The sequence below is a fragment of the Hypanus sabinus genome, chromosome 13 (assembly GCF_030144855.1).
Source record: "Hypanus sabinus isolate sHypSab1 chromosome 13, sHypSab1.hap1, whole genome shotgun sequence".
NCBI classification, from domain to species: Eukaryota; Metazoa; Chordata; class Chondrichthyes; order Myliobatiformes; family Dasyatidae; genus Hypanus; species Hypanus sabinus.
In genome coordinates, this window is record NC_082718.1 from 42145625 (window position 1) to 42170459 (window position 24835).

A 24835-nucleotide genomic window follows, 5' to 3' on the forward strand; every position below is an offset into this window, starting at 1 on the left:
CACCCAGCCAACACACTTTTTGTCCCACTTCCCTCTAGGAGAAGGTTCAGGAGCATGAAGATACATACAGCCAGATTTGGGAACAGCTTCTTTCCAACTGTGATAAGACTGCTGAATAGATCCTGACCTGGATCTGGGCCGTACCTTCCAAATATCCGGACCTGACTTGCACTACCGTACTTTCCCTTTTCTATTTTATAATTATGATTTATAATTTAAATTTTTATTATATTTACTTCGATTTGTACTTCAGGGAGCGCGAAGCGCAGGAACAAATATCACTGTGATGATTGTACGCTCTAGTATCAGTTGTTTGGTGACAGTAAAATATTTGTATACTCCGTTATGCTGCGTATTTGGTTTCATGACGCAGTTTCGATTTAAATTGGAGTTTTACTTTCTATCTTAAGTCTCAAAGGTGATTGCCAGCAGTTTCGCCAAATGCTGCTAGTTTTGGTTTGATCTACCTTTGCAATTCAGTTAGAGAGTGAAGAATTTATCGAAGTACGGAGACCCGAAGGATCGAGTAAAGTTGGTGTCGTCGGTGGTTTAATACAGGATCGACCTTATTGGATCTTCGTCCAGGAAATAGTAACCTGCATCTGAGATAACCCATGTCTGTAAGAGCAGAAAGGGTTGGGGCAGTGTTATTCGCCGAGGAAAAGGTCTGTTCCTTTAAGCCGTTTTTATTTTCTTCATCGTGAGTCCTTTGGGCAATGCATATTTCGGCTGGGATCAGCAGTAACATCATGCCGTTGAGGAATTCGTTACTTTGGGGAAGCATCTCCTAATTGATTGTATAAATCATTTGGACTTTCACATTTACCACTTTAAGAACTGTGTTCGCATTTATCACTTTAAGAACTGTTCGAGTTGCTGAATAGCAGTTAATTTCTGGTTAAGCTAGTCGTTTGTGTACTTTTCATTTTTGTTGAGCAGAGTTAAATAAATGTTTATTTGTTTATATTAAAAAAACCTGTCTCAATTCTATATTCATTGTTCCTGGAGATGTACCGTAACACACAAAAGAGGAATAGTGAGATAGTGCTCATGGACTTCTCAGAAGTCTGATGGCAAAGGGGAGGAAATTGTTCCTAAAACATTGAATTTCAGATTTTAGGCTCCTGTACATCCTTCCTGACAGTGGCAGTGAGAAGAAGGCATGTCCCAGATGGTGAGGGTCCTTAACAATACTTAGTTCATGCTATTTGCAAGATGCCACCACCTTCATGATTTGCAAACCAAGGTGGAGATTCACTCTTCACCAGTGTTTTCAAAACTGCTCTGGTGGATTGTCATGGAGTCCAATATGGACACATGAACTTGTGTGGTTTCTCTTTGATTATGCTGGAGAATCTGCATGAAGCATCTGCCCAGCTTCTCTATTCCGGTGAGCAAGTTAATGTGTCATTGAATACAGTTTCATTTAATTTTAAATATATTAATATTTTCAGTTTGATTTTTTAAAAATACTATATAAATGTTAGAAGACATTAAGAAGCATTATGGTGGTTTTTCCCCCACTTGTCGCACTGAAACTCAATCCATTATAACTTGTACCTTTCAAAAGTGTGTTACTGGACCAGGCCATGCCACTGAACATCAGGCAACTGGAATGCAAGTGGCAAAAAGGAATTTTCAAAGTTAATCCACCATCTTAGTCAATGGCAAGAGCTAGCGAATGGTAGTGACAAGTTCAAGTTTAATATCATTCAACTAAACACATATACTGCCAAATGAGATAACGTTCCAGGGTGCACAGATTAGTACATACAACTCACACACATAACACATAAAGTAATATTACCACTAGTAACTTAACAAATAATACATATTTGATGCAAGTTTTAAAAAATAAACAATATAATGAAACTGGGGGCTTCTAAAGTAATGAGTCCTGGGTGGTGGCAAGGCGTTCAGTAGTCTTGTGTCCTAGGGGGTGTGAGCAAGAAGCTGTTTCCCATCCTAACAGTTCTTGTCCTAAAGCTATGGGACATCCTGCTTAATGGTAGGGAGTGTCAAAGAGATTGTTGGACGGATGAGAGTGATCACTGAAAATGCTAATGGCCCTGCATATGCAGTACTCCTGATAAATGTGTGGAAGAGAGACTCCCATGATCCTCTCTGCAGCCCTCCCAATCCTTTGCAGGGACTTGGGGTCAGATGGCTTGCAATTCCTGGACCAGACGGCGATGCAGCTGGCCAGGACACTCTCAATGTTGCTCCTGTAAAAACTGGTTAAAATGAGGGGTGGGTGGGAGCCTCAGTCGCTTCAATCTCATTAGGAAGTGGAGACGCTGCCATGCTTTTTTGACCAAAAAGGTGGTTCTGAGGGACAAGGTGAAATCGTCAGTTATGTGCGTTCGCAGAAACTTGGTGTTCCTATCTCTCTCCACAGAGGAGCAGTGTATGTGCAGTGAAGAGTGGTCACCCTGCACTTCCTAAAGTCCACAATCACCTCTCTGGTCTGTCCATGTGATACTGTAGTTGCTGTGCTTGCACCATTCTACCATCTGCTCCATTTCCTTTCTGTACACCATCTCGTCATCAATGTTGATGAGGCCAACCACTGTGTGTCATCAGTGAATATGATAATTCGGTTTGAACTGTATCTAGCAATGCAGTCATGCATCAGCAGTGTGAATAGCCACCACAGAATGAAGCCCTGGGGAGTGTCAGTGGTCTGTGTGATGGAGTTGGAGATGTTTCTGTCAACATGGACTGATTGTGGCCTTTCTGTCAAGAAGTCCAGGATCCAGTTACAGAGAGAGGTGTTGAGACCAAACAAGGATAGTTTACCACCAGCATTTGAGATATGATCATATTGAACACCGAGTTGGTGGGACAGGACTGAGTGGGAGTGCAGAGGCTATGGCATTATCAGTGGACCAATTTGCGTGATAAGCAAACTGGTAAATACTGCGTCATGGTCTTAGAGTGAATTCTCACAAGTTGGCGAGATTTACATGATTAATTGACTTTGTTTTTCCAGGACACTTGTCATATAAGCAGCCGCTCAACTGTAGTTCCTTCAGTGACTCTATTTCACCCATTTTAAACCAGTCCAAACTAATCCCATCTGCCTGCAAGTGATCCATAAACCTCTATTCCCTACCTGATCATGTTCCTATCTAAATACATCTGAAATGTTCCCATCATATCTGTTTCCACTGTTGATCAAATCAAATTCAAATTCAAGTTTAATTATCATTCAACCATCCATGAATACTGCTGAATGAAACAGCATTCTTCTGGGGCACACATGCAAACATACAGAGCACATTTCAAAACAGCAAACAAAAAAAAAACATAGTCACACATAAAAAACACACATAGTCCAAGACCCTGAGCAACGTGTCCCACAAATTGATTGTACAGATTATTGGCAGTGCCAGTCTGTCACCCCACCAATTGAACACTTGGAGGGCAGCAGCAATGGGACAGGCTAGCCCCCAATTGAGCCTGGATGCCACTCTACACAGCCTCCAGCGAATGTCTTCTGGACTGCAACAGTGGGCTTGAGACCTAGTCCTCATTACAACCAAGGCCACGCAGCTCCCATGCCACCAGTCACCACCAAGCAAGGGAAACTGGTCTGCAGTAATGTGTTCCGGGCAGCTACTATTCTGCTTTTTAAAAAAAAAATTAATTGCCTTATAAAGCCAGTGTCCTGGTGGATCTCTTCTGTACCTTATCCAAAGCCTCCACAACCTTACTTCAAAGTTATGATGACCAGAAATGCACACAATTCTCTAATGTTGCCTTAACCAAAGTTTAATTATGCTGCAGCGTGCTTTTCTTACTTTTACATTCAACACTCTGACTATTGATGACAAGTATGTTGAACGTCCTATATGTGTGTTGCCACTGTCAAGGAGTTATAGACTTGCACCCCAAGATTCCTCTGTACTTCAGTGATTCTAAAGGTCCTGCCATTGCACTATTATCTATACTAATACTGTTAATCACTTCTGGGGAAAAAATCTTCCTCTTCATGAGAAGCTATTTCCCGTGATATTTTGTACAAACTTGGGGGCGAATTCAGCTTTTGGGAAAAGTTGAGTTGTGGAAAATAAATACAGGGGACATTAGTTTTCTTAAGCATTGTAAGATTATCAGGGTTTTTGCATACCTATTAATTACTGCTCCAACTATAAGTAGGTACTGCTTAAGTAGCATTGAAAATCAGGTATGATCACCCTTTGAAAAGTCAGATAATGCATTTTTGTTCGGGATCATACAGGAAGCATGCCACTTCAGTCAAATTCTGGATTGGTATTGTTACGCCCGTGGCCCCCTCCTTTTTGAGAATCGCAGGATCGCTATTGATTCGGGACAGGAGACCCAGGAAATGAGAGAGAGACACGCAGATTCCTCAATGTTTGGAATGTGTCCTGGGCCTCCGAGAGACAAAGCCACGGTTAACGGCCATTATCTCTTAGAGACGGAATTGTGTATTGAGTATTGTACGATTCATCGAAGCCCCAGGCAATGAACCGAGGGGGGTTGGTGGAGGGATTGCATCATCCCAACCTGATTGACATCTGAGACCCTGTGAGTCAGGATAAAAGAGGGTCTGGGGAACAGCCCCTTCAGACGCACCAGAAGAAATGCTAGAACTCCTGTAACAGCATAATAGTGAAAGCCAGTGGAAAAGCCCACGTGCGTCCTTTTCCACTTGCCTTGGAATTGGTGGGCCTTTACCACTGAAGCACGGCTTTAGCTAACAACAAAGGGGAAATCAGCCCCCAACGACTCTCGAAGGATTGACATCATAAAAGGAATGGGCAAGTTAAACATCGGTCTTTCTCTCCAACCAAAAGCTGCAGCTTGAATGAACTTGAGTGACTTTTATATTTCCATCGGACAATACATTATCCCCTAGACAACGATAGAGCTATTTCTTATTGATTATTATTATACCCGCGCTTTTAGCTTTAGTATTGACGACGTATATTATCTGTATGTTTGCATTGATATTATTTTTGTGTATTTTTATTAATAAATACTGTTAAAAATAGTACCATCAGACTTCAACGGACCTCTCTATCTTTGCTGGTTAGTGACCCAGTTACGGGGTATGTAACAGTATCATTGTCGGTAGAGCTGTGTTTTTCTTTTGTTGAATTCCATATCACATGAAATATACATGGAACTGAATGAACAACTTTTAGTCATTTCAATCTGGATATTGAGCTTTTTATTTTCTCTTCATTTAGTTCCTGGATAAGGTAGAGATGGAGATGAGAACTTGTGAGGAGCCTCGTCCTCCTAATGGTCCATCTCCTATCGCAACAGCTTCAGGACAGAGGTGAGATATATCAACAAATCATTCAGAAAAAATTTCTACAGTCAAAATCGTATCATTTGCATTTCTGCTTTAAAATGTAAAATGATTAGATGCAATGCAAATGTATATTTGTAAAAGTACAAAGCTATATACTTTTAGAATAGTTAATGATATTTATTTTGCTACTTTTAACAAGTAAGCTGGTCACCAATAATTGATAAGTTAAATTTGTTCAGTTCATAATTTATGCTTTCTTCGTCCTATAGTGAGTATGGCTTTGCTGAAAAAGTTGTAGAAGGTATCTCCCTTTCTGTGAATTCCATCGTTATTAAGATCAAGGCAAAAGCTTTTAATGCATCTTTTGAGTTGTCCCAGCTGCAAATATATAGTGTAAATACAAGTTGGCAACAAAGTGACCTGCGATTCACCCGAATACAAGATGCTCAACGTGGCGAGGTAAATTATATCTTTATTTTGGAATTTGTCTTGCTCTTGCATTATTTTATTGTTCAACCTCATGAATGACAGTCAGATTTTGTGTGCACGAAGAGCACTTGAATCATATAACAATGATCATAAAATTCTGATATTGGGCCCATATTTGTGTCACCCTATGTCTCTGACTAAACTAACTTGTATGTTTGCAGAGACCTCTTGACTCTGTATATTTTGAGAAATGAGAACTTGAAAATTTGGAGTATCTCTGCCTCATGGCCAATAAATGACATGTTTGGAGTAGGCAAAAATAAAAGTTCTACTCTGCAAGACTACCATTGCCTACCATTCCAGCTTGTTGTGAAAACTGACACCATATCTTGGGGCTGCCTTCACCAAGTAGACTGCTCTGATTTCATAAGGTTGTTTGCCCCCACCTTTAGGGTAATGAGGACAAAAATAATCCAATTTTTAAACAGGGCATCTGGCAACATTGGAGTGAGATTTTATTTAACTTTTTGGAAAGTCAAAGGAAGATTTGTGTAGCAATTTGGAGTTGCTATTGTGCCATATGCATTTGTGGGAGACATGCCCATAATATGTCAGTTTCTGCTCTCTCAGTGGAATAACATAACTTCATTAACCAAAGTCAGCTTGCCTATTGAGCCAGTGTAACAATATGATTTTCTTAGACCAATAACTACGGAATTTCTGTTTAAAACAGAAATAGAATTTTATCCCTGTGTTTTGTAAATTTTAAAACAAGTCTGGTGTCTTTTTTTCTGGTTGTAGTTGACTTGCTTTTTATGTACTCAGGTTTTGACATTCAAGGAGATCACCTGGCAGATGATCCGAATAGAGGCAGATGCAATCCAGAATGAGGAACACGATATATTAAGTGCACCAGTGAGGCTTATCACAAACCAGTCCAAGCTGAAAGTCAGTTTGAAGCGAAGGGTAAGAAATAGAAAGTAATTTCTTCAGCAGAAAATTCACTGCAATAGTGTATGCTTGCAGTTTAGAACTTGCAGCAGTTGTTTATTGTAGTGGATACAGTGTAGAAGTGCAGCTATTGATTCATAGGGACCAATATAGAGAACTTTCTCAAAGTTTTTCTCAGATGTGTGAGCAGTCTGGACATATATGGCCACAATGTTCTACCACTTTTTCAATAAAACCTTGGGTGCCTATAAAGTTACCAATTTATTTTCTTGTTGAATAGACCTGATAAGGAAAATAATTATTAGTCAGACAGATTACCAACAACATGATGCAAATGCATTGCATTTCTAATCTATTAGCTCAGAATAGTAGTATTCTTGTAGGGTAGCAGGGTGGGGATATGTCACTACCAAAGGAGGTGTAAGGTACTCATTCTCTCCTCTAGCCTGCAGGTCATCCTTGGACAAGGTGTGCCACCTGCTTAGCACCCTCTCTTCTCCCCCCCCCCCAACTGATGAGGGCTATGAGAGCAGGTGGTGGTTGGTTGTATGAAAAGCAGGTGCATATTACACGTCCTCATTATGCAACTACTGACACCAGGCAAACAATCTCTGAAGACCATTGATAATTTCTGGGGTCACTCGTCTTGTAAAGACTGCCCAGAAGAATACAATGGCAAACCACTTCTTCAGAAAAATTTGTCAAGAACAATTGTGGTTATTGAGACTGTGATCGCTCGCATCATATGACATGGTGCATTATGATGATAATGATGAGTATTATTGTGGGAGATTAGTGTACTAGACATTTTTCTAGTTATTTAGATTGTAGACGAGTATTAGTATCAAATATTTGTAGCTGGGGCTGTTTGTCATTTCAGTCATAGAAAATGTTTGTGTACCGTGATGGACAGAAAGATTAAAATAATGAGTATTAATATTTAACTGAATTACCAAACATTCCATAACTGGTACTGTACTGTTTATGCTTATTTTCCACTCTTCCCCCCCCCCCTCCAATTTTTCACTTCTGCTCCCAACATTAAACTTGTATCTTGTCTTATGATGTTGATAAAACTCTGATAAACCACTATCTGACTATTCAGAAATTCTGATAATTCTGCATTTGGCTGACTGGGTGAAGTTCCCATGCTCATTTTAAACTAATTGGATTTACTGAAAATTGTGTTATATTACGTTCTATCATCTTTAAAACAGTTACTTCAGTTTATCAGACTTGATAACATCTTGTAGCTCCGAAAAATCTATCATTCAAGCACCACCAAGATCTGAACATGTCAGATTATCAGAGTTTTACTGCATCTTGTTAGTTTGAAGACATACTGATTGTTTGAAGATCATTGTTAATTCTGGGGTAATATTTTGTTACAAATCATTTTGGTGGAATTCTTGTTTTATCTTCAGCCTGTGTTTTGGGTATTGGATAGGATTTGAGATCTTTTTCTTCGTTGTTCTTGTTTCAACAGTTAAAAGATTGTAATGTAGTGGCATCAAAGCTGGTGCTTATATTGGATGATTTATTGTGGGTTTTGACGGATTCCCAGTTGAAGGCAATGGCACAGTATTCAAAATCTCTGAGTGAAGTCATAGAAAAATCTGCACAGCAAAGGAAGAGTATGGCTTCTGCACCAACCCAGGTTGTTGTTTTCGATTTATTCCATATGAAGTATTATTTTAGAACAAATAGAGGTGGAAATGATTGCACTTCAATTGATATGGGTTGGGAGTAATGCATTCACAAATGTAAAAGCGTAACTATTGGCTCATCTATTTCAGCTCAAACGGGGCTTTGTAATTTGTAAATTATATATTATTGACCTTTAAGGAATGAAAACATTGTAACAGCATTCCAAATGCTAATTAGAAGTTACTGAATTTTAAATATCAATTGACGATTGATTTAACTATTTATAGTATTACTCATACCCTGAGTGCAGTGAAATAGCAGATTTTTTAAATGCTAATAAGCAAAGCTGAGAGAGCAAAAATGAACTAATTGCATGTTGTGAGCTTTGAAAAAGTATCTCTGACCTTAAGTTACTATACAAAATATTTTAGTCTTTCACTTGAAAGTATAAAACCTGTTTTCCTTGCATTTGGTTGTTAGTAAATGTGAAAGTAACAGTTCTTTGAGGGAGGTTTATGTGGATTAGAATGAACTAACTTCAAATAGTGCTACTATTTGATGACTAAACATCTTGTAAGTAAGGTATTAACTTCATTTGGAATTTGATAGTTATTTTCTACAGTCAGTTAAGAATTTAACCAGCTAGTTGTTGTAAAAGAAAAAAAACAGCATTGTTTCATACACACTAGGAAACATAGAAACATAGAAAACATAGGAAAAGCTGCAACCTGTTATTATATTTTGAAGTTTGAATCTCCCAGAGTACATGGATCCTCTTTCCACTGAGGGTTGCAACTTTCCCCAAGTTACTGAGCACAGTTGTCTGCAATAGGGTGCTGAGGCCCAATAAATTTTGGATCTTGCCTCCTGGATCACCCCCCCAGTTTATCCGTAATCCAAGTTGTCATTTAGACTGAAGTCTTTGACATTCAATTATATGCAAACTAGGGAAAAATATTATAAATTTAAAATTGTACTGTTAGAGCACGTTTAAATTAATCAAATACATTTAAACCACCACAAAATAGAAAAACAATGTAATTTTTATCCCCTCTACTGCCATTTCTTCCTACTCAGTTAAGAGGCCCACCAAATTTGCGGTGGTCAGATTTCCCAGACCAGGTGCTTGCAGGTGTCTGGGAATTGTTAAAAAGCTGAGGAAAGCTCTGGGCTTTTGTGTACACACCAGAGACTTCAACTTCTTCCCATTTAACCAAATTTCTTAAACTGTGTTGTAAGTCTACGTAACAAAGGAGGGCAGAGTAAACTCTGAACTCTTCCCCAGGTTAAATAAGACCATAAGACATAGGAGCAGTATTAAGTTATTCAGCCCATCAAGTCACTACAACATTTGATTATGGTTGATTTATCTTCCATCTCAATCCCCTTCATTTGCTTTCTCCTGTAATCTTTGATGTCTGTACTAACAGTGCTTGATGTCTCAACATTTGGTTTATTCAGATACAAAATGAATTTTGCATCAGAGCTGTTGAAATGTGTTTTTCTGCAATCTATTTGTACATAAAAATCCTTTTTTTTCCCTCTGAAAAACATGGTGTAATTATATTGCATTTCATTCGGTTTAAATTTGATGACTGAATTTCTGAATGGTGATTCAGTGTTAGACCACAAAAGCCAGCTCTCGTCTCAGATTATCAACATTACTTGGAAATTAGATTTTCCTACTTTAGGAATTGCACAATACTATTGGGACAGGATGCAAATAAAAATATAACATTTTAATGATCATTGATTGCTTTGCATTTTATAATAGGGGTGGCTAAAGGCTTATTAATAGACTGAAAACACAAAGGTGAAGAGCAAATTTAAGTGGGGCTGAGGCAGCTGGTAGAAGTTGTACAAATTGAGTTCTGAAAATACAAAATCTGACAACCTCTGAAATCCAAAGACCTTTGAGTGCTGCTGACACGATATTACAATTGGAAAATTCCACAAGGCACTGGGAAGGCTCCCAGGCAATGTGCAGGTCCCTGTGCACCACCCACAGTTCTGAGGAGTAGCCTCACATGTGTAATGAACAAAAGTTTATGAAAAATAGAAAAAACACTCCATAAAGCAGAAAAGCCTACCATTGTTTGTTGTTGTTCAACAACTGATTCAAATATTCTCTAAATACTGCTGTGCTGCTTCTGTCTCCCTGCATACTTTATGTTTTCATTATGTTAATGGTATGTAATAATTTTCATTGTTAAGTACATATGTGTGATGAACAAGTGTAAGACAAGACTGTTCAGTGGTAACACATAAACTGAGAGTCAGAAATTACAGCAATCCCTAGCTATCTCATTATATATTCCAAAATGCAAAACGCTCCCAGCCCTAAGCATTTAGGATGTGGGTTATTCAACCTGTAATGGGAATAAACCAAAATTCATAAATTAATGAACTGGGGCATAGCAGTTGTAAAGTTGAATGATTTTGGTTTCGGAAGTCTTGTAAGATGTAGATGAAGATTTTGAATAGGATTTATTGGTGAGAGGCAGAGTATGTAGCAAAGAATTGGTGCTGGATATTTTTGAGGGTTCTGCTGATAGCAGTTTAGGAAAATGAAAATCAACCAAAAGAATTTGAGTAAGTTGAATGTAAAGTTTAGTGTAAAATGTACATGGGATTTGGTCACCAGATGTTGAAGGGGAATGGTAATGTCTAATGCTACAGAAATTGTATGAATTATGGGTTAAAAGTGTGGTTTAAAGTTCAGCTCTGGTTCTCAGAAAATATTGAACAAACTAGTTTAGAGTAATGAATCTGGAGGAAAAAGTGCAAAGGTTGATTGTAAGTCTTGAAAATAATTGATTTGGAAACATGAACACTGTCATAATAGTGAATAGAGAAAGCAGGTTCATTTATTTATAGATTTAAATTGTTCGGTGGCAGAGAACTAGATTAAAATATTAAAATGTTGGATATAACAGCATAAACATTTCAGGTTGATGACCTTTTTATGAAAAATCTTTAATTCACTTAAAAATTAAAGTTAAAGTTCACTTAAATTTTATATTAATGGAATTGACATACACTTATACATTGTTCTTGCAGAGTGCAACTCCAGTTCCTGTTTCCCAGCAGGTTCGAACACAGCAAGCTGCAGCAACAGCTGATCAGAATGATGCTATTGCCAAACTTTTCAATGCTTTTGATGTAAAGGAAACATCTTATCATTTAATTATTTCTCATTTGGATTTGCACATTTGTGATGACATTCATGTGAAGGAAAGAGGTACAATGTTTTACTGTCTTTTTGAGCTAGAGTTGAAATTATTAGCTTGAGAACTGGGATGTTTTTTGTTTGATTCTGTGTTTTCATTTTAAAATGTATTACATTAGTTCTGCATAATCATATTGAGTGGAGTGCTGGAGTTATATTCTTTGTTCTATTAGAACAGGTTCCCAACCTTTTTTATGCCATGTACCATGGACCTCAGCTTGGGAACCCCTGTATTAGAGTACATAATTTAATTTGGCACCTTTGCGGCACTGATGTCAGACTGATGGATTTTCCAGACTTCTGGGTGTTATTTTTTCCCCTCATGTTGTTTCATGAAATTATACATGAATATTAAATTCTGCAGTGAACTCGCTTATTTTTGGGGAGCATGTGAATCAGATCCTGGTGAGTTTTATGGAGCACAGAAACCAAAGGCCTGGTGATTCTTGATGGGAAGGTGAGGGGAACACCAAAGAACTGGCAGGTCTTCAGATGGGTGGAGGACTGCAAGAACCCAGGCCATAGTCAATTGTGCAAAGGAGGGGGCAGTGAGGACAACTAGAAAGTAGGAACCATGGACCAAGGAATACAGGAGTCAGCAAATTCATGGGAAATGTTACCTGGTGCATGAAATGCCAAATCATTAGAATGCCATAATGGTCTGAAGTGGACATTTTACTCTATCAAAGGTTAGCTTAAAATGGTGTTTAGTAGTGCATGTGTTGAGTCTTGTGTATAAGATTGATTCTTGGTCACATTCTTCCAAGGTTCCAAGAATTTTTTTCCCTACTTTGATTCAAAACTGACAGAAAACTCCATGTGCTTGAAAAGGCCATGGTTGGTCAAGGTGTGTTTCAGTAATTTATTTGTTGATTGCTACTCCGTCATTTCTAGGCCTTTTTTTTTAATAAAAGTTGATACCACTTAGTCACTTTAAAATATATCCTTGGTCTGACACCAGTGACGGTATCTGCTAAGCATCTTTTCTTTCAGTTTGAACATTACCTTCAATTAATCGATAATGAATTTTATCAGTTTCTGCTACTGTTGCTGACTTTTGTCACAGATTGTCAATGGCTGTTACTTTCAATTGGTTTCACTGACTAGATGCAGTTTGCATGCAGACTAATTCACACTTTATTTGAAAGTGTTAAATTCTAAGTGTGGAGAGTTAATGGAACCATTTTCTCATGTGCAAGGAGAACATAAATTCCAATACTAACTTTTGCTTTATTAATTTTCACCATCTGTTGGCAGGTTTTCCAAGAGAGATCACAGGTGGAGCCATGCAACTCTCTTTTACACAAATTACAGTGGATTACTATCCCTATCATAGAGCAGGTATGACTGTAAAGATGCAATTAAACATCTGAAGTACGAATTTGCAAATTCTACAATGCCGTCATCACACTACTACTTTTCAACTTTTTTATACCTGTATCTTAAAAGTTGCCCAAATGATTTCTTGAAGAGCCATAACCTGTTGCACAGTAAACCAAGAGTTGGGAAGACCTAGTTGCTGTGGAGATGATTCTTTAAAACTTCTGCTCTATACCCTTTTTTTTTTGCAAATCCATATGCTTCACCACTGTTTGTTAAATATGAGCTGTCTCTACTCTTTTATTTTCAAAACACTCTAAGCCTCCTTTTGCGAACTCTCATACTATTTTTAAAAATAAACAACAAAAAGGGATTTAATTTCAAACGTGCTTGGCCATTTTTTTTCTTAAACATGTAATTGTTTAACACTGGATTTTCAAACAAAAATGCCTTGCATTTTTACGTAGTAATGTTCCAGAATGTGTGGCAGGCACAAATTAACAAGAAATAAATATGAGATGGAATGATCAGATGTTTGGTCATTCTGGTGGGTTTTAAGTAGTGTTGTTATGGCAGATGGGAAGGGAGGTTCAGGGAATAAATTTCAAAGCTTGACATATAAATGGTGGGTGGTTTCACAGCAAATATTGTCATGGAAGAAATGTGGAATGAAGGAGAGGCTGGATGTAACTATAACCTTGGGTCTGGGGAATTTCAAAAACAAAGTTCCAGCTTCATGGAATTCAGGAAAGTTGAAAGGGATTTGAATTTATTTGGACTTGATTTAGTTTTGGACCTAGTGGGGTTATCATGAGTCCCTTGCAATTATGAATGAATTTCCAACACTCCACCTGCTTTCAATGAAGAAATATGGTTCTCTGTACCACTTCTAATTTGTTGTTGAACATGTCTTTTGCCTCAGAGATGGAGTTCAAGGTAGGGGCATACACACTGACGAGAGATACTGGGCCATGACTGGTGTGTAGGCAGAGAGTCATAAGTTATTCTGATCCATTTTCTAGGAATTTTCAAGGAATTCCTAACAGCAAAACCCACTCCATACTCACGGGGCTCGTCTTGGTTCTTTCCCTGCCAGAAAAATGTGTAGTCCCTTTCCTTCAGTGTACCTGAATCTGCCAAATGTGTTTCATGTAGGGCAGCTATATCTACCTTGTGCCTTAGAAGCTCGTTGTTAATGACAGCTGCTTTTCATGCATCTTCAATATCCTTGAGGTTTTGGACAAGTCCAGTCATCATCGTGCAGACATTTCAACATCCCAACTTGAGGGGAGTTGTCTTATTTGATTTGTTTTCTTTCTTGTCTGGTGCAGTAGTTACAGTCAGCAACCCCTGGCGCCATGCTCTATGCCAATTAAGCATTATGACTTGTAACCGGTAACTGCTGCTTCCCATGTTTGTCTGGCACTATAAAGCGAAGCTGGAGTGGCCTCTCCAGGGCGCAAGCCAGGGCAAAATTGATAAGGAGATCAATCTGTTGCCCATGCAGTGGGACGTATTCCCAGTGATGAGCATCTCCTACTCCTTGGTGACTTCAATGCCAGAGTGGGAGCTGATAACGATTCCTGGCCGTCTTGTCTTGGTAATTTTGGAATTGGCAAAATAAATGAATAAATAAATAAGTTCTGCTCCTATCACAGCCTGTGTGTAACTAGCTCCTACTTTCAGATGAAGTCGCAGTTCAAAGTCTCATGGTGACATCCACAGTCTAAACACTGGCAACAACTAGACGTGATCATCACTAGGTGCTCTTTCATCAACTCCGTACTAATCACCCGCTCATACCACAGTGCAGACTGCCTAGGGATCATGCTTTAGTATGCTGCAAGATCAAACTACGTCCGAAGAAAATCCACCACTCCAAAGACTGGAAAACCTCACATCAACACAACAGAGATGAAACCGTCAGAAAAGGTTGACCTGTTTGCCAAGTCAGTACAGGATACTATGACTACCTCCTCACAAGGAGATACTGCAACAGAACAATGGTCATACCTTCGCGACACCATCCACAAATCAGCGCTCTCTTTGGAAGAAAGACCACAAAGAGCAGTGACTGGTTTGAGGCAAAGTCCAACATCATGGCTCCTGTCATCGAAGCCAGAGTATAAACGCTCACCATCTGACCAAGTACTCCAGGCTCTTTGAGGTGCTACAAGCAAAGTGCAGTGGACTGCAAGGCAGTGTACAAGTGAGTATTGGCTCCAGCTCAGAAGGGACATTCAGACAGCAGCTGTAACAGGCAATGTCAGATTGATGTATGATGGTATCAAGAAGGCCCTTGGCCCATCACAGAGCAAGACAGCACCCTTGAAGTCATCCAGCGATGAAATAATCGCTGATAAAAGCAAGCAGATGGAATGCTGGGTGGAACACTCCTCTGAGCTCTACTCGAGGGAAAATGTTATTGTTAGCTCAGCCATTTATGCCATTGATTGTTTACCAGTCATGGATGAACTCGACTCTGTACTAACCATTGAGGACCTCAGCAAGGCAATTGACAGTCTGGCCCCAGGGAAAGCTGCTGCCAAAAATGGGATTCCTCCAGACCTGATCAAACATTGCAAGAGCTTACTCCTCCAACCTTTGCATAAGGTCCTCCATCAATGCTGGAAGGAAGAAGCCGTTCCACAGGATATGCACGACTCCAAAATTGTCACTTTGTACAACAACAGGGGTGATAGGAGTGACTGCACCAACTACAGGGGTATCTCCCTCCTGAGTATTGTTGGCAAAGTGTCTGCTCGTGTAGCTCTGGCATGTCTACAAACTCTGGCAGAACAAGTCTACCCTGAGTCCTAATGTGGTTTTCGCGCAAGGAGGTCAAGTGTCGGCATGATTTTCTCACTCCGTAAACTCCAGGACAAGTGTAGGGAACAACAGAAACCTCCCTATGTTGCTTTCATCGACTTAACCAAGGCATTTGACCTTGTCAGCAGGGATGGGCTCTTTCTGGTTCTCCTCAAGATTGGCTGTCCCCCAGAACTCTGAAGTATCATCAAGTCATTTCATGATGACATGAGGGCTACTGTTTGGTACGATGGCAGCTCACTAAAACCCTTTGCGATTCATAGTGGAATCAAACAAGGATGCGTGTTGGCCCCAATATTATTTGGCATCTTCTTCTCTATGCTACGTTTGGGACGTTGACAGAAGGCATCTTCATGCACACCAGTTCTGATGGGTTTCTGTTGAACTCTGCGCACCTGAGAGCAAGATTAAAGATGCGAAAGATCTTAATACGTGACATGCCCTTTGCCAATGACACTGCTATAACCTCGCACACCAAACAGTAACTACAAATTCTCGTGGACCACTTCTCTAAGGCATGCAAGGACTTTGGGCTTACCATCAGCCTAAAGAAAACAAATGTCTTTGCCCAGAAAGTAGTGGAGACACCAGTCATTACCATTGACAGTTACGATCTAGAAGTGATCCATGAGTTCACATACTCGGGGTCGACCATTAGCGACACTCTCTCCCTCGATGCTGAAATCAATAGGCATATCGATCAGCAAAGCAACATCGATCCTTGCTCGACTCTCCTCGCGGGTCTGGGAGAATCCGAAACTTGCTACAAAGACCAAGACTGCCTTGTACAATGCACATGTTATCAGCACCCTCCTGTATGGTACCGAGACTTGGACCATCTACTCCAAACAGGAGAGTTTTCACCTGAGCAGCCTTCGCTGCATCCTCGGCATCATCTGGAGAGACGAAGTCCCAAACTCTGAGGTTCTCTCCTGCACTGGACTTTACAAAATGTTCACGCTTTTAAGACAACGCAGACTGCGCTGGCTGGGCCACATCTGTCGTTTGAAGGATAGTAGACTGCCAAAGGATATCCTCTACGGAGAACTAGCAACAGGCAAGAGGAATGTTGGTAGACCCCAGCTTCCCTTCAAGGACCTCTGCAAGCATGACAGGAAAGTCTTAAAAATCAACACAGAGTGCTGGGAGGATACAGCAGATGACCGCAACAAATGGTGAGGTACTCTTCAACAACACCAAGAGAAGTCAATTTGAGGAATGGAGAGCTAAATGGAGAGCACAGCGGATAACAATTCCATGAAGCTCTACATGTGCAGCAACTGTGGCAGAGCCTACCGTTCCAGGATCGGCCTCAATAGCTACAGTCGTCATTGCTCAACAAACCAGTGACTACCAGAGGCACAGTACCCATGGTCAACCATGACCGACGGAGGCCACACACCACCACTTCTAAAGCAACTTAATCATTCCGAGTGCTCATTTTTGGACTCCTCGTGTTTTAGGTGTCTGTATAATATGGCCTGCACATCAGAGTTGGTAGACTGTGACTCGAGCCTCAGTATTGGTCATGTTATACAGGGGTAGCATTTCCGTCCTGTAAATTGATTCTGAGTATTTTGGGGAGATGGGTTTAATGTATCTCTGCAGTGTTTTGAGGTGCTTGTTGTTGGTATTCTATGTCATTCAGGAGGGAAGAGCTCTGTTTTGAGCCAGCTTTAAGGCATTGATCATGACACTTCCTGAGATGATTAAAGGTTGTGAAAGTGCACTGAATATGTGATGAATTTCATCATCAATGCCTGCCATTGCTCAGCTTGTGACATGACCTATGTTTTAGTTAGTTGGAGCTGTAATGCCATTGCTGAGGACAAGGAAATTGCAATGCTAATCCATTCAGTGCAAAACAGCATAATGGCAGTTCAGTTACTAAAAACACAATAACTAAATTTAAAATAACATCTGAGTTATTTATCTAAATTACACCTGAATTAAAAATGGACAACTCTAAAATAGGGCATTGTTCAGTTGCATGACAGTGCAGGGAGAAAAAGCTGCTTTTCAATCTGGATGGCCATGCAGAGGTGTTTCTGTATCTCCTTGTTGGCAGAATATCCCTAACTCCATCACGTTGAACACGGTTGCTCCCCAGGGCTGCGCACCCAGCCTATTGCTCTCACACTGCTTATACATGACTGCACTGCAGTTCAAACCAAATCATCAAGTTCACTGATGACACAAGTGGTTGGCCTCAGCAATGACAACAAAATGGTGTACAGAGAGGAAGTTGAGCAACTGGTATAATGGTCTCAACAACTTGAGAGACAGTGTGGACGAGACCAGAGAGATGATTGTGGACTTTAGGAAGGTGCAGACTGACCACTCCTCACTGTACATACACGGCTGCACCGTGGGGAGAGTTAAGAGCACCAAGTTTCTGGGAGTGCACGTAATGGATGATCATACCTGGCCCCTAAACACCACTCTTTGGTCAAGAAAGCACAGCAACATCTCCACTTCCTGAGGAGACTGAGGTGAGTGAGGCTCTCCCCTGCCCCGCCCCCCATTCTTTTTTTTGTAATTTATTTTTTTATTGAAGTTCATCATCGAACAAACATTTCCATGAGATGTATTTCAGACATTGTACATATATATCATATAATCATATATATCACAAATCTCCACAAAGTATTTATCTGAGGTACACACTTATAGAAAAGAGTGGAAAGAAAAAACAAGCAAAGGAAAGAACTATATACAAGTGGGGAGTGATCTTTTTTGTACAACAGATTCATTGATTCGTGAGAATAAAATCAGGCCTATGAGGCATTATGTAGTAAACCATTTTTCCCAGTATGAATCAAATTGTTCCAAATTGGATAAAATTCTCTTACATTTGATTGGATTTAATAGCCCATTGACATTAAAAGAAATGAATTTTACCTTGTCCTTAGCCATCTGTATTTGTCTGTCAGTGTATCATTGAAATTAGAATAAAACTTAATCGATCTACTCCCTGAACAAATAAGAACCAAGAAACGCAAATAATAACAAAAATGGCAACAAACGTGTGATTCCAAGGCTGAGGTCTCTAGTAGATGACCCTGTGTTGAGCTAGAGGAAATGTCTAGCTGTGGGGCATAACCCCTCCTACTTGTGAGTTGAGGGCCCCCATTGCAGTATTCATAAAAGTCAGTGAACAAATCCATTATACAGAAAAGATTTCCCTGTGTACTCCTATATATACACATATGCACACACACATACATTACATATATATATTCTCATTTTGGTGGGGAAAAGGGAGTAAGTGAGCAAGTAAAGAATAACAACTAAGTAATATAAAATCCACATTATAATATGTATTTCTTGAGATAGGTATATCACTGTGTACTTTTGCTTCTGTTTTGCTTCTCAACATTTTTAAAGTTAGCCAAACTTTATGGCTCTTCTGAAGGGGGTGAGGACTGTCTTTAGGAAACTCCCGGTCTCTTCCTGATATATTTATCTCGTCGTCCTCCCGTCTCCTGCCTTCTCGATTCTCGCACTATTTCCCAAGCGGAGCAGGATAATTCCTCAGTCAGGCTTTCCTTCATTTTGGTCACGCTGACAGGCAACCCTCTGGCCTTCATGTCTGTAGTCAACTCTTCCACTGTCTGGTACAACCGCGTCCCGTTGTCATAAAACACTCGAAGTTTAGCAGGGTACGGAGTTTGAAATTTAATCTTTTTTTGCTTTAGTACTCGCTTTTCTATAGAGTATTCTTTGCGTTTCTGCAGGACCGCAGGGGGGAGGGGGGGAAGAAGGTAATCTTGGTCGAAATATATTAATTTATCGTTGAAAAGCACTCTCTTCTTACCCCAGGCCCTTCGTATAATCTCCGCCTTGGTGCTGTACCGAAGGAATTTAATTATTATTGAGTGTGGCTTTCTATCCTGGGTAGGTTTTGGGACGAGCACGCGGTGGGCTCTTTCAACTTCCAGCTTCATAGCCGAGGGAATATCCAGCGCGTCCCGCAGTATCTTTCCAACAAACTCTGTCATAGACGAGCCCTCCGCTCCTTCGGGAATGTTGTAGATTCTGATATTTTTCCGCCGTGATCTTCCCTCCAGGTCAAGCAGTTTTCCTTCTTGGTGATGTAGTATTTTTATTGTCTTACTCAGTATCCGTTCCACGTTTTGAACGCGATCTTCCACCTTCTCAATTCGAGTCTCTGCCACCGCTATTTTTTGATTGACGCTGGTGAGCTCTGATTTAATATCATGGAGCTGCTGCTTTATTTCTTCCTGGACCTCCATTATTTCTTTCAGGATTTCGAAGATATTTGCCGCTTCATCTGAACGAGGCCCAGCAGCCGCCTCGCTAGCATGCAGTCGAGTCGGAGAGCCGCTCGCTGCACTGCTCTCGGATGCAGGCTCCGCAGTGTCACTTTTTTTATTTCCGTTCTTTTTCCCCATTCTTGTCCCTCTTCTCCGTTCAAATATTTTTCAAAAAATATATTTGATGGGATAACGGGGTTTAATATGCGTTTTTCCGGAGAAGCTAGTGACTTAAGCTGCCATTCTCAATGATGACGTCACCAAGCCCCCCACCCCCCATTCCAACCGGTTTTTACAGGGCATCATCATGAGACTCCTGACGAGCTGCATCACTGTCTGATACTTGAATTGCAAGGCATCTGACTGCAAGTCCCTTCAAAGGATTGCAAGAACTGCTGAGAGAATCATTGGGGTCTCTTTTCCATCCATCGGAGCTGTTTATCAGGAATACTGTGCACGGACGGCCCTTAGCATTGTCAATATTCTCTCCCATCCATCCAACAATCTCTTTGACCACCTAGCATCAGGCAGGAGATACCATAGCATTAGGACAAGAATTGTTGAGATGGAAAACTCACTGTAGGACTACAGAATTCCTTGCCTCCACCCAGGTTTTACACTCATGAAGCACCAGAAGCGTTATACTGTATACTTTTAAATTTGTGTCACAATGTACCTTATTATTCGTTAATTTTATCGCAGTAATTTTTAAAAATGTGTTGTGTGTGAGTTATATATACTATGTTATGCACCTTGGTCCAGAGGAATGTTGTTTCCTTTGATGGTAAACATGTTTTTGAAATCAGTGATGTCTTTTATAGAGTGTTGCTTTTGTCTTGTGGAACAGCTCCAACCTCATGGGAATCTTTTTGGAGACAAGATGTAATATTGCAACAAGAATAATTGTTATAATCACAGGAGCATTGACATAGTTATGATTTACCACGTTGTGGACTGAGATAGGTTTTGTAATCAGTCCTTGGGTGGGAATCATGACTTACATACAATTAATAAAGTTTCTGAGTGCAACCATATTTGATTAAAGGTTTTCTGCAGTCTTTCAGTCAACTGATTGAAAGAATAAAATTACACAAAACCCTATTGGTATTGGTTGATGCTGCTTCGAGCACTTTTCTTGGAGTATTCCATGGTGCAGTGGTGAAGATGATCTCCATTGAGCTGCTGATTAGCTAAAATCCACCTTGCATGTTGTGGGAGCAACTCTTCAATTGGAAGGAGACATTTGTAGAGGGTGGTAATAATTACTTATGTCAGACAGCAGGAAAATGCCTCTAACTACCATAATTTTGTTTGTCCCTTTTCTTGAATAGTCTCAATTGAGTCATTTCTCAGCTGCTTTGCATGGGAAATATGATTAAAAATTTGTGCCTATTCACTATGTTTTAGAACAGGGTTAGGCAACCTACAGGCCAGATCCAGCCCATGAAGGTATCTTGACCGGCCTGCGGCCAAATATTGGGATACTATGCATATCCGGCCCATGAGCGATTTTTCCTTCTTCTGAGTGTTTCACGCGACCATACTGATGGACATGCATGGCGTCTTGTGACATTGGCCCCAAGTTCTGTTTTGTTCCAAACCAAACGCTGTTATATACGAATGATGGGAAGGCAGACTACCTTATTAATATGTATTAGATACTCTCCGAGCACGCGCAGGTTTTCAGATGGGATCGTTCAGATGTGTAAACAGAAACAATGTCACTGTGCTTTAACAAGAAATCCACACTAAATATCCAGATATTTACATGTGCTATGATACTTGTTGAATAACTCATGTTTTAAAATAAAATCGAGAAAAAAATTCCAATGGCAATGAATGCAAAACACAGGAAGGTAGACACTGAGTGCCGACATTACAAGACCTGTCATAGTGGAAATATTAACAAGTTTACCAGACAAGCAAGGAAAGATGAAGTTGAGCGAATGAAGGCTAGTTTTGGAAAACAAACATTATTTTTTGCCAAGAAAAGCAGTGAAAATGTAGGAAATACCCAACCCAGCTACGAAGTCTCAAAACGTATTGCAGAAAAGATGAAGCCTTTTACAGATGGAGAGTTTGTCAAAGAATGTTTACTGGTAGTGGTGGATATTGTTTGTCCTGAAAAGAAATCTTTATTTGCATCTATAAGCCTGTCAGCAAGAGCGATCACACGGCGAGTTGAAAAAATGTCAGCAGATGTTAAAAGTTGTTTAAGGGATGCCTCCAACGAATTGCCATTTTTTTCAATTGCGCTTGATGAGAGCACAGACTTGAGAGACACTGCTCAACTTGTAGTGTTTGTGTGAGGAGTGACCTCAACTTTTCAAATTTTTGAAGAGTTTATTCAATTAATTCCTATGAAGGACATGGTTACTGGAGCAGACATTTCTGAAGCTTTGTTGAAAATATGTCAGAAATGAAACTTAATATGTCAAAGCTAATTGGCATCACAACTGATGGGGCACCAGCAATGGTGGGACAGTAAAAAGGTACCATCGCATTGCTGCAAGGACAAATGGAAAACCTTGGAATTGCATAGAAACTGGTTAAAATTCATTGCATTATCCATCAAGACGCATTATGTGCCCAGTCTTTGAAATTAAAGGATGTTATGGACATTGTTGTGAAGGCAGTGAATCTGATCCTATCTTGTGGATTGAATCATCGCCAGTTTCAGCAGTTTTTGTTGGATACGGAGGCAGAATATGGGGACCTGGCTTATTTCTGCAATGTACGCTGGCTTAGCTGAGGGTCGATACTGGAGAGAGTATTTGCATTGCATGAAGAGGTGGCAATATTTCTTGAAAGCAAAAATGAGGATGCTTCAGATTTTCATGATCCTGATTGGCTTGCAACCTTGGCGTTTCTTGTGGACATTACACCTCATTTAAATAACTGGAATTTACAATTTCAAGGAAAAAAATCAGCTGATACATGAGATGTATGGTCATATTGTGGCCTTTGAAAGAAAGCTGCAATTGTGAGAGTACCAGCTTCAAGAAGAAAATTGTGCGCATTTTCTCACTTCTCAAAAAAGTAAAGCACAAGATCCAGGCATTTTTGTGAATATGGTCCAAGAATTGAGGAAAGAGTTTTCATCTCATTTTCCTGATTTAAAATGAGTTCAAGCTGTTTGCTACTCCATTTGATGTGGAAGTGGACAATGCATCAGAAATTTTTCAAATGGAATTGATTGAGATGTAGTGTGACGACATATTGAGATAGAAATTTCATTCTGAAGATGTGTCAGTGCTTGACTTCCATAGAAAATATATTCATCCAAGTGGGAAGTATCCTAACATAGTGGACCATGCAAAAAAGATGGCATCATATTTTGGCAGCACTTATCTGTGTGAGCAATTATTTTTGAAAAATGAAGCACAACAAGAAACATTTGAGAACAAGATTGACTGATGCCCATCTGGATAATGTCTTGCTCTTGGCATCAACAAGTCTGACACCCAATATTGAGAAGCTTTCAAGCAACAAATAGCATCAAGTTTCACATTGATTTATCGACTGTTTGCATTAAAATTATCTTTATTTTATTATGCTTAATTTACCACCATTCTATGCATCATGTTCATACGTTTAATGTTTAAAGATTCTTTGTGTCCTTTTAGTAGATTCAAAAGATGCCTTGATTGAAATAAATTGCAACTAAACTGAGTTCTTTGATTACTAATTGGCATCCTTGGTTAAGCACAACTGATTTTCTAGCATGCGTTATTCATTAATTTGAGGCCAAACATAACTAGATGATTTTAAATGGATAATTCCCATATTTCAAGTTTTTTATGCCATTTATCTGGCCCAACATCTGCTCATTAATATTTGATCTGGCCCACAGAGGCAAAAGGGTTGCCGACCCCTGTTTTAGGACTTGATTGGCTTTGGAGATGTTGCTGCTTCTCTGTTGATAATGTGGTCTATTCAAGCTCCTGTCAGCCTGGCTGAAGTTCATTCAAGTGCTCCTTCCAAAAGCTGATTACTCTCTTTGGGTTCCGCATTGTTTTTGGCTCACAACAGTGTGGGTCCTTGGTTGTCTTGACAGCACTGAGACATAGCACACATTACGGTCATTGGCCAGTTGCTGGATCTGTCACACTTTCATTGTAATTGAGGTGGTCTGCTTTTTTTTTGTTGAGGATACTTCTAGGTACATGTATAGATAAACATATTCCCTTGAGGCATGAGAGAGCAACTTGCGTTTGTGGTTAATTACAACAAGTGTTTTCTTCTGGAGAAATAAGGAATCTGTTAACATGAGCTAATTATAGTGGATCTTTGTGTTGTCTGGGTTCTGAGGGAGTCATCAGATTGTTTAACACTGCCTGAGGTAAGCTTTTGCTGTAAGATCTTTGCAAAAATTTCTGTGAAGAAATATAGTTGTAAGAAAATGAGTTGCCACTACTTTTCAAAGTACATTTATTATCAAAGTGTGTATATATTATGCAACTTGGAGATTCATCTCCTTATAGGCAGCCACAAAACAAAGAAACCCTAAAGAACCATAAAAAAAAGACCCGTCAAACACTCAATGTGCAGAGAGAGCCCAAAAAATGCAAATCTTGGAAAGAATAAAAGAAAGCAAATAGCATTCAGAACAGAGGTGAGTCCATTGATACAAAGCCCAGAGCTGGCCATAACTCGGACTCAGTTCAGCACAGAGCCGAGTAAATGTCACAGAGCCCAGAGCAGGCCTCAGGCTCAGTTCATCACCAGCTGAGTAAACGTCATAGAGCCTGGAGCAGGCCTCAGGCTCAGTTCAGCGTAAAGCCAAGTAAACGTCACAGAGTAGGCTTTGGGCTGAGTTCAGCGCAAAGCTGAGTAAATGTCACAGAGCCAGGAGCAGGCCTCAGG

The 24835-nt window shown here is 39.9% G+C and overlaps 1 protein-coding gene across 7 annotated transcripts in view; it reads left to right on the forward strand.

The window, feature by feature from the left end:
* The window catches only part of bltp3b (bridge-like lipid transfer protein family member 3B), a 139518-nt gene that overhangs the window by 56034 nt on the left and 58649 nt on the right, over positions 1–24835 (forward strand). For 4 of the 7 annotated variants that reach the window (XM_059987496.1, XM_059987498.1, XM_059987499.1 and 1 more), the window contains exons 4-9: positions 5220–5311; positions 5557–5746; positions 6542–6682; positions 8154–8327; positions 11375–11555; positions 12801–12884. In XM_059987496.1, the coding sequence (XP_059843479.1) occupies positions 5220–5311; positions 5557–5746; positions 6542–6682; positions 8154–8327; positions 11375–11555; positions 12801–12884 (862 nt within the window). The remainder of the gene's footprint in view (positions 1–5219; positions 5312–5556; positions 5747–6541; positions 6683–8153; positions 8328–11374; positions 11556–12800; positions 12885–24835) is intronic. The other 3 variants (XM_059987497.1, XM_059987500.1, XM_059987502.1) reach the window with 1 other exon arrangement.